Source organism: Aplysia californica, unplaced genomic scaffold (assembly GCF_000002075.1).
Source record: "Aplysia californica isolate F4 #8 unplaced genomic scaffold, AplCal3.0 scaffold00708, whole genome shotgun sequence".
Classification (NCBI taxonomy): Eukaryota; Metazoa; Mollusca; class Gastropoda; order Aplysiida; family Aplysiidae; genus Aplysia; species Aplysia californica.
In genome coordinates this window covers 196073-206632 of record NW_004797978.1, presented here as the reverse complement: position 1 = coordinate 206632, position 10560 = coordinate 196073, and the positions used below count along the sequence as shown (strand labels likewise).

Here is a 10560-nt window from a genome sequence, read left to right as displayed (position 1 = left end):
CATTTTAGCTTTTCATTTGGATCAAACTGAGTCAGATGGTGCATTAATAGAGAACCGGAAATACATCAGAGTGCACGATCAAGGATAAGATTATATAAAAGTGTAGCTAGATATGGTAGCTATCAAAAGTTTCCTGTTGACCAACACAAAATACGTTATTCTCACATAACGATAGGTCTGGAAGTTTGTCGTTTCCTAACAAAGAGCATGTCAGTTTATCTTGATGTTAGGAACCGATAGTTTGTTTGTCAATTTATTTTGATGGTGGTAGGTACCGATAGTTTGTTCGTCAGTTTATTTTGATGGTTGGTACCGGGAGTTTGTTCATTTTGCCCATGCTCTTTTCTCCTGCCGCTTGACCAGATTTCCGCTTTGCAGACTGGCTGGACTTGCAAGCAGTGCTTCCTTTGTTTTTACCGCCGTGCTTGGAAGCAGAAGACTGTGGGGATTTACCGTGCTTTCCTCGTTTAGGACTTTTTCTCCCGCCGCGCCCAAATATGATAGCGAGAGAAGACACTTTGTTTTTCTTCTTGATTTTGGGCGGTGTCTCCGGCTTTTTCACCTCCACTGATTTCCGGAAAGACTTGGTCTGCTGCTGAGACAGGACGTCCATGATGCTGCTGAGGTTTCCCAGCATGTGCTTGTACTCTGCCTCTTTGGACGTGTCGAACTGGCTGTGATGGAAGTGCTGGGCTGTTTTACCTTTGGAGAATGACGACTGCTCCAGAAGTGTCAGTGCCGCCATGTTGGGCTCTGTTCTCCCAGGTGAGGCGAACGTGACCCCTGCGCCTTGTCTCATCAGATTGTCCCCGGGACTAGGGTGACCCTTCATTAGTCCTTGACCTCTCCCAGAGAAACTGTAGGCGAGGGCGTGTGCGTTGGATGGTCCGCCCAGAGTGAGTGTTGAGTTGGGGACTCCGTGATGTGAGTAGCCGGGTTGACCTGAAGTTCTTTGGGATCCCGCTATTTTGGATGGGTCATGTGTAGAAAACTGTCGAGTCTGATTGCTCCCGTGGTCAGAGGATTTCAAAGAGGACTTGGAACCAGAGCCATTGGTCATGCTAAGACCATGAACTGAGGTGTTCTGACCTTGGCCTATAGTGGCTTGATCTTCGGCAAAGGCCAGAGTGGGTGGCCCAGGTTTATCAGGGCCTTCCCCCGACCCTGACTCGGCATCGGGACCAACCCTCCCGGCAGACAGCGGGCGTCCCTCACCGTTCTGGTTAGCTTCACAAGCCTCTGCTAGGGACGGGAGTGACACAGAAATATGACGGATGCCTGGCCCCTTCCGACCCGCCCTCATTGCTCTCCTCCCGTCCACAGAGGGCCGATAACTAGGTAGGACAATGCCTGGGACAGCCCATCTGGGCGAGGTGACCAGCTGTGGCTTACCTAGGATCTTGGCCACGTTATTCTCCTCCACTGTCTGCAGCTCAATTGCCCTTTTCCTCTCAAACTTCCCGATCTGTGACCACTCTCGCGGCGAGCGGAACAAACTGTCACCATGACCCACCGAGGCCAAGCCTTTGTCCTTCAATGCGCTCGCAACGTCACGATAGCCCAACCGACGAGCGTGCAGGTATGGGGTGAGTCCCAGGTTGTCCACTTGGTCCACCGAAATGCCGAAACGGACGTGATAGTCCACCAGCGTGTCCACGATAGCACGGCTGCCCACTCGGACGGCATGGTGTAGCGCGCTGTAACCTTCCGAGTCTTTGTCTTGGAGGTTCATGTCGCCGGCAGTCTCTTCCAGGAGGGTCGTCACCTGAAGGAGCACAGGAAGGGGAGACATGGGATTGGTTGAGAGACACAGAGGATACACGTGGTTGGTTGAGTCTGACAGAGGAGTGTGTGATTGTTTGACACAGATAGAGGGGACTTATGGAAAGTTAAGTCAGATAAAGAAGCACGTGATTTGCTGAGACAGACAGAGAATATCTGTAGTAAGTTAAGTCAGACAAATGAGAATGTGATTGGTTGGCACGGAGTAGACATGTGGTTGGTTAAGTGAAACAGATGAATGTTTGATTGATTGACCCAGACAGGGGAGACACGCAGTTTGTTTGAGTGAATCAGAAGAGGCTTGTGATGCCCAATATCCCATAAAAGATAATGACACTCATCTGCTCGCCTGTCCCAACAGACATGCCCAATATACAGTCGAACCTGCTGTAACGGCCACCTGTATATGACCTGTACAAACGATCACTTTCCATTCCTTCCCTTACATAGTTTTTACTTTATACATATGTAATGACACTATGTAAGACAGCCACCATTGTCGTTTTAGACAATTTCGACGGTACCCGCAAAAGGGCAGTTACCTGTTCGGCCTGTCCCAGCAGACATGCCCAATATCTCACAAGTGACTCTTTCTGACCTTACCTGTTCGGCCTGTCCCAGCAGACATGCCCAGTGCAGCACTGTCCGGCCGTGCCTCTCGTCCCGGGCCTTGTAGGAAGCTCCTCTCTCCAGCAGCAGGGCGAACATCCGCTTCCGCTTGTTCTCGTCCTCCACATGAAGCGCCGCCACCAGCGGACTGAAACCGTAGTCATTCTTCAGGGTCAGACTGGCACCGCGACTTAGTAGATGGCGGACCTACCGTGGGACAAGAGACACAGAGTGGTGAGGAAAAACAGACGAGTGTTCATAAAACGCTAAAACTAAAAAAAAAAAAATCTTGTTATTTCTTTGTCATAATTTAGTAAGAACATCACGCAACTGTGCAAAACGTTAGTCAACAAAGGAAAGCATATTATTATTTAAATTACTTTTTCTAAAATTCTCTTTTTCATTTTCTGCAATGGGAAAGTCACAATTTTTATTTATCTATCTATTTATTTATTTATTTGTTTATTTATTTATTTATTTATTATGATTATTATTATGATTATTATGACTATTATTTATTTATTTATTCATTAAAAAAATTATTTCTATTTATTTATTTATTTATTCATTAAAAATATTTTTATTTATGTATGTATTTATTTCTTTATTTCTTTATTTCTTTATTTCTTTATTATTATTTTTTGTTGGGGGGGAGTGGGTCCAAAACAAATCCTATGAAGACTATTCACTAATTGCAATACATGGTTATAGATACAGCATTTCGAACTTTGGATTGTTTTTTGTTTTTTTGGTCGAAAAAATGTTACACTTTACGAATCATAGTGTACATTTGACTAAATCTGTAAAAACAATGGGGGGAAAGGCAACATTTGCAGAATATTCCTCTAGATTGTCCAGGAATTATGGTTTCATCCATGTAAATCCCTCATTATTATTCATTAATTACACTGAAGACAGTTATAACACAAAACGTCGTATTTTGTGGATAATTTTTAAAAATAGCGCAATCTCAAGAGCATCTCCGTCTTTATCTTTGGATGGTGTACTCAGCCCATCTTGTACCAAACAGGCTAGGTCGAAACAACCCGCCTCCCCCTAAATCATTTAGATTTTGTCGGCGAGAGGTGAGCAAGCCTTGTAAAATCAATCATAGTAGCATTGAGAGCGCTCCGTGCATCAGTGGCATGGATTCTTTTATTGTTTTGTTTTGTGTTGGGGTGAGCGAATTTTATGAGAGTGTTGATCTTCGACAAGATTCCCCCACGCTCTTTGTTGAGTTCATCTATATAAGCTTCTTGAAACAGCTTGGCTGTTGTTTTTTTCTACGAACTCCAACTTTTCTCAAATTTCACTGCAAGCTGCCTTCCTTCGTTTGTCTGTCTGTCTGTCTGTCTGTCTGTCTGTCTGTCTGTCTGTCTGTCTGTCTGTCTGTCTGTCTGTCTGTCTGTCTGTCTGTCTGTCTGTCTGTCTGCCTGCATCACCTCCGTCTCTCCACCTCTATCTCCTTTCCATCCCTTCTCTCTATCTCAACTCCCCCCTTCTCTCTCTCTCTCTCTCTCTCTCTCGTTCCCAAAGAACATGTTACAGTAACAGAGTAACTAATACACTCAGTCCTGTTCAATTAGATCGGTGCACACTAGATAAAGATAATCTTTGGCTTCTACGAGTTTGGAAAATATGTGTTGCGTTCAACATAAGGACAATATTGTGCGGTCAAGTTGAAGGATTTTTTTAGACGACCCGAAACGAACCTTAAATAGATTACAGTTACAGTCAAGCTCAGCAACTCTCAATGTCGGTGAAGCGGATTTGAGCGGGCACGAACACTTGTCTCCGGGGCCATTATGTTAATCGGGGATAATCCTAAAATGATCTCATTTGCCCGGAGGCCTTGAAGTTAGATTATTGATGGACCGTAGATCTATAACAATTTTGGTTGACCTGTGCCGCTAATAACTAAAGCTGTGGGGCACCTGTTTCGTGAGGTAGACCTACATACTGTCAAAGAGTCTTTTCACCAAGAGTGTATACATTGTACTTATTCTTGTTCAGATATGTTTTTCGTATGAAACGTACCAACAGTTTTTTAATTTTGCACTTTTCACACTGAAATTCTTATCTTCACTCATGGAGTTAACCCCCCCTAAAAAACCCAAAAACAACAACAACAACAACAACAAAAACAAAAAACAAAACAAAACAAAACCCAGCTATGCTGTGAACTTACGTGAATCAACCCACTTCTCATGCGCGCTTATAAGACCTCATATAGTTGTGAGCGCCATAAAACTCTTGCCAAACATTTTTATCACCACGCAAAAAGTAGTGCCACCCAAACAAGGTCTCGCAATCCCACACGAGCGGCCTCTCCTCAAGGGCATGGCAACCGAATTAATCATGAAAACAGCAAAAGAAAAGGGTGGGACAAGGGAAATGAATATAAATCCCAGGTCAGCATAGTGCTTTCCGCACAACGACATCCCTTTCGAGCCTCATGAAATAACTGCTGATCAATAGGGCTTTACAAGTGCGGTATGCTCACCCGGGTGTGCATTTCCGTTAAGCCGTATGATATATTTCTTAAATCAATAATGTCTCTTACGCATGCGTACCCGGAACAAGAGCTAACACAAATTTTCTCCAGCCTTCAATATAATTGTCCTTGGAATATTCTCTCTTTCTCACTCACTCCCTCCCTCTCTCTCTCTCTCTCTCTCTCTCTCTCTCTCTCTCTCTCTCTCTCTCTCTCTCTATTCTCCGTCCCTTCCTCTCACAGCCTTTTAGCTCCAAATTCAGCACAAGCTACCAACAATTCCTTTCCAAAGTGTGTCTGTCCTGTATATCTTTCTTTAGCTACGTCCAAGTCTGGCCATCTTTCCTTGCATCTGTCTTCACGATTTTGTTCGTCATGTTCCTTTTGGTTTTCCTTTGGTCCTTTGACATTAAGAATTGCCGTGGTGGTTGGCGGGTCCTCTGGTGTGGTTTGCTCCTTCTTTCCTATCAAACAACTATCGTCCTGATCTCTCCTTCTATTTTATGTTTGTTTCTCTCTTGTAACACCTCTAATCTTCGGCACTTACGAGTGACCTTATTATGTTGCAAGTGCCGTAAAACTTACTAAAACTAAGACTTTCCAACCCAGTCCGTTTCTGGCTATACCCACAGTCTTGGAATAGAAACAAAAATTAAACGTTTTATGACCTTAAGTAGTTGCGAGAGCGGTAAAAAGCATTACCAAAACGAATTAAAGGTTTCGCCAAAACGCGCGACGCCCCCCCGGGCCGCTGGGTCAAGTGGTGAGGGCACTCGGTCACTCGAACAAGTCAAGAAATGTCAAGTGTATAAAGGGTGGCTGATCATAGAAGTGTGTCCCTGAGTGAGTCACATAAACTATAAACCAAAGCTAAGAGTCAGGACGCCACACTGGCAATTAGTAACGGTAATATGTTTGTTTCTTATATTATGTTTTTGTTTGTACGTTTGTTTGTTTGTTTGTTTATTTCCTGGGGGGGGGGGGGCTTTTTTGTTTTTTCGCGTATAGCAAAACATTGGTATTAAGCATTTACAACATTGAAGACCATGACTTTGGTAATAATAAGCTTATGAAAACACGAAAATTCACATACATAACTCAAAGACCAGGCTGATGCGCTACTCCTGAATGCGTGAGAATCGCGAACTCTTACGGCAGGCATTTAGATAAAGAAAGGATAAGAGCCCAAGAAATGTGGTACTTTATAAAAATCCCAGATGTCGTCTTCAAATGCTACATTAGCCCAGCAAAGCAATAAAAACTAAATCAGGTTTTGGTCCAGCAGGCCAAATAAAGGCGTAGAGGCAATATTGAAGCATTGTAACTTGAAGGTGGTATAGGGTCCCTACACGATCGTGACAAATGTGAGAAAACAAATGTACTGAAGTTAGATCTAGATACAGAAATTGGAAGCAGAAGATAAAAGTGCATTGGACACACCTTGAAAACACCACCGAAAACAAACGCTACTTCACCAAACTTAAAGATGGAATCCACAAATAGGAAAGGAGAAACATTCCTAAAAGTTTTTGGAAGAGGGACTCAGATTCGGACCAAAAGGGAGATGAGGTTAGACAGAGGTGGAAACCAAAGCTCGAACAGAAGAAGATGGAGAGCTTTTGTTGGTGGCTATAATCCGATTCGAGATGAGAAAGGTTGATGATGACACGAACTCGACAGTGACAATACAGTCCTACTGGGCACACATCAAAAGCTTGACGGAAAGGCAGAAAGAGGGAAATATGGCTGGACAGCAGCTCAGAATCGCCAGGCCTAAAGCTAGGTTAGAAAGTGACAGAGCTAGAGAACACAAGGACAGTTAATCGTCATGCTCTCTGTGGTGTCCCAATTTCGATTTATTTGGGATATTTACTAAAACAGAGAAATAGAAATGCAAACCCAAAAAGCAAACGCTGTCATCTACCAGCTCGCACGGCTCCTATCTCACCCAAACATCTCCATGGGCACAAAGAAACAGCTCATCACCTCAATACTCATACCAAAATTATGCTATCAGTGCCAGACCTGGACATTAAGTAAAACCTACGAAAGCAAAATCACCGCATGCGAAATGAAATGTCTCCGCAAAACCCTTAACACCACAAGGCGGAGAAATGAAGAAGTAAGAGCAGCTATCGGCATTGAGTCCTGCCTGCATTACATAGAAAGACAGAATAGAATGGTTTGGCCACCTGTTACGTATGTCACAAGGTCAGCCAGCCCCGACAGCCTACAACACCAAGCACTCAGGCTATAAAGGAAGAGGAAGGCCACGCAAAAGGTGGATTGATGGTGTCAAGGAAACCCTGAGAAAACATAATATCTCAACTGAAAGAGCTGCGGAGCTGGCCTACCATAGAAAACTGCATCTCCACTCAACGCTTAATAGCAACAGAGAATGAAAAAGTAAAAGCAAAAGTAGACTTACGAAGCACAACGTGATATGCTATGCAGTTGGTATGTCATTGAATGGCATGAGCCATTGTTGAACGAATTTCTGAAAAGAAGACTAGAGAAGCGTTTGTTTTTGACGTAAGACAACGAAAAATGAAGGAGCATAATATTCACACCTGTAGATTTCGACATGTCCTTTGGTTCAGGTCACTGTTGTGGCCGTCATCTTGATTTCAAAACGACAGCTAGAAAGATGTTGAAAAAGCAGTCTTTTCACTGCTGCTGCTAAATTACCTACAATAATAATATAGTAACATTTATTGGCGAAAGGACAAAAACCAAAAGCACGAGTATCGTGGTTAAATCTTAGAGCGTCATGATTCAAAATCCTGAGACGTACGCCGTGACGGTTTTTAGTATGGTTTTGCTGATAATAGATCTCTAAATGATCTAGACTCGATCATTATATCGCTGTGGAGTACAGTTTTAAACATGGCTTACAACAGTCTATTCAAACACGTTTGTATGCTTTTGAGGAAATTGTTTACTTTTTGTGATTTTGAACTGATGTCAACAAAATATAAAAGAGTAGCCATCAATTACAGGGTGATCCAAAAAAACAAAACAACAACAACAACTGTACAACTTTTTAAGTCACTATTTTACTCCACACAGAAGTTTTGAGTTTCAAATTTGTACACAACATTTGGAAGTCAAACGGAATTTGTCTGATATTCAGTTTAGATAAATCCACAAAATAGTTTTGCTCTACATGGCGCGTAAACCCCCCCCCCCTCAACCCATGTTCAGGTATGCCCCCATGTATGTAGCATGACGCACTAGTTCGCAAAAGGCCTACCTCTAAAAGTCCCAACGATTGCGCCATATTGCAAACTACAGTAGTGTAACCGGCCAACAGAAGTTTGTAGATAGTTTTTCTCAAGTTTCCTTTGCCTGCTGAGATCATGGTTAAGATTAATAAAGAGCAGAAAACTTTTGGTATTGAGCATTTCTTCACCAACCCTTTTCGTAAGTTTCGTACGACGTATGGAAATAATGTTAAAATGCCTCCTTTGATGTCAAGAGTAGAAATGGTCCTTCAGTTAGGACCTGTGGAGAATCAGAACTAAAAATTCCCAGACAAAACGACCACTTCAGGTCAAACACACACCGCTCGCACCCCTTTAAACGTCACCAGGGTGCAGAATTCAGTAGATGATCCCACGGAGACGTCTATCCATAGACGATGTCTACAGCAATGACTTTCCTACATGATCTCAACAGTCCGCATTCATCTACTACTGTACTATTTCCCTGTTCGCGAAGCTGTCAGAGGACAGCAATCTGTTCATGATTCCTCGATCTCCTTGAAAAGCGTGAACATTTCGTCTATGACATTTGGTTTCTTGGCAAAGCCCATATTCACCTTCAGATTATATCAGCTCCACATGCTGTCTATTTAGGCAACATCACCATACCCCCCCCCCCCCTATTGTCTCTAGAAACAGCTCCATATTGTAAAGTGCACATTGTGTGTGGCTTTGAGTACTCATGGTTGACTGGATCTTTGTGTTTGGCCACCACTGAACATTACGAACGACGCGTTAAAATGTGTCGAGTCCAAAGGAGGACATAATAATAAATATAGACTACTGGTTCACGGAATTCCAGAATATAAAAAAAAGCTTACTCTGCTGTAGGATAAAAAAAAATGCTGTTTAAAGGTTACAGAGATGGAAAGATTAGATTTTTAAAATGAAAGGAAAGGAGAAAAAACACGCCAATCATAACATGACCGTTCTTAAAGGATCTTTAAAATTTGCGCATTTTGCATTTATAGGCGGTGTTAAAAAAAAATAAAAGTCATTTCCGTTTTCGAAAATAAGTTTCTTCTTTGCAAATTTTATGTCAAACAAATCCCTTTTGAATGAATTATAATTGTTCCAAGTTACAACATTGTAGTACAAATTTTGAGAAAGATATTTAGAAAAAAGGTGTACAGTTTTTTTTATCACCCTGTATATTCGATTTGGTTGTTTCGTTTGTGTCACTTCTCTGGGTTTTGTTTTTTGTTTTTGTTTTTGATTTTTTAAAGGTGGGGAGCCTAATATATACAGCCAAAAGACACTCGTTTTTGCATTTCAAAATATTTATTTATTTAAAACATTTTTTAAATTTATTTATTTACTTATTATTTTATTTAATTAATTCATTAATTTATTATTTTTTAATGTAATATCCCTCCATATATATATATATATATATATATATATATATATATATATATTTTTTTTTTTTTTTTTTTTTTTTTTTTTAATATTTTTTTTTTTGGGGGGGGGGGGGGGTGTTAAACGTCATCTATTGCAACTTACCTTGTTGACGTTTCCCTTGATGACGCACTGGAAGAGACTGTTGGCTACGGTCAGCTTTTGCTTGTCATGCTGAAAATCCAGGGGCACTCGCGGCTGGATGCCGTTGACCGGTATAGGCTTGTTCAGTTGCCTGGCCAGGACTTCTTGTCGCGACACGCTCAAGTCTGGCATGGTGGTCGTGGGCCGGGCTGTGTCTGCCCTAGGAGAAGTAGAAGATCATTTGGTAAATTTTGGGGTATCATTGTAAAGTAATCTAGAACCACATGTGGAAGATGGGAGAATCATTGTAAAATAAACAAGGGTGGCGTTGTGAAGATGGGGGAGTAATTATAGGACAAAGTATGGTCACCTGGTGAAGATGGGGGAGTAATTATAGGACAAAGTATGGTCACCTGGTGAAGATGGGGGAATCATTGTAGAGTAAAGTATGGTCACCTGGTGAAGATGGGGGAATCATTGTAGAGTAAAGTATGGTCACCTGGTGAAGATGGGGGAATCATTGTAGAGTAAAGTATGGTCACGTAGTGAAGAGGGTCTGATGAATGAAAGTCACGTAGTGAAGATGGAGTGGGGTGGGGGTGGTCATGATCAAAATTTGTTCAACGAGTTTCACATAATGCAGATGGTGTATCATTATGATGCATGAACGTCAAGTTGTATTGAAGACGAGGGAATCACTTTAGGAAAAAAACCATGGTCACACGATGAAGAAGATATCATCAGATGAAAGTGAAAGGAGTATGCATTGACAATAATTTCATGACGGGAGTGGGGAGGTAAGATTATAGATTTGTGGCATATAGACAAAGATTATATATCTGAGCAGCTACAAGATGAAGCAAGCAAGTGCAGAACTGTTTTCCCTTCATTGCTCTGGTAGCAATCGACATTTTCCGGCACTCATTAGCC

The 10560-nt window shown here is 42.0% G+C and overlaps 1 protein-coding gene across 1 annotated transcript; it reads right to left on the bottom strand.

The window, feature by feature from the left end:
- Positions 1-3: 3 nt before the first annotated feature.
- On the bottom strand, positions 4-9850 carry LOC101851370 (the record flags this gene model as incomplete). Its single annotated transcript, XM_013088238.1, is given in 3 exon segments — positions 4-1765; positions 2386-2598; positions 9652-9850. Coding segments are annotated over 3 exon segments (1860 nt in total).
- Between the last annotated feature and the right edge of the window lie 710 nt (positions 9851-10560).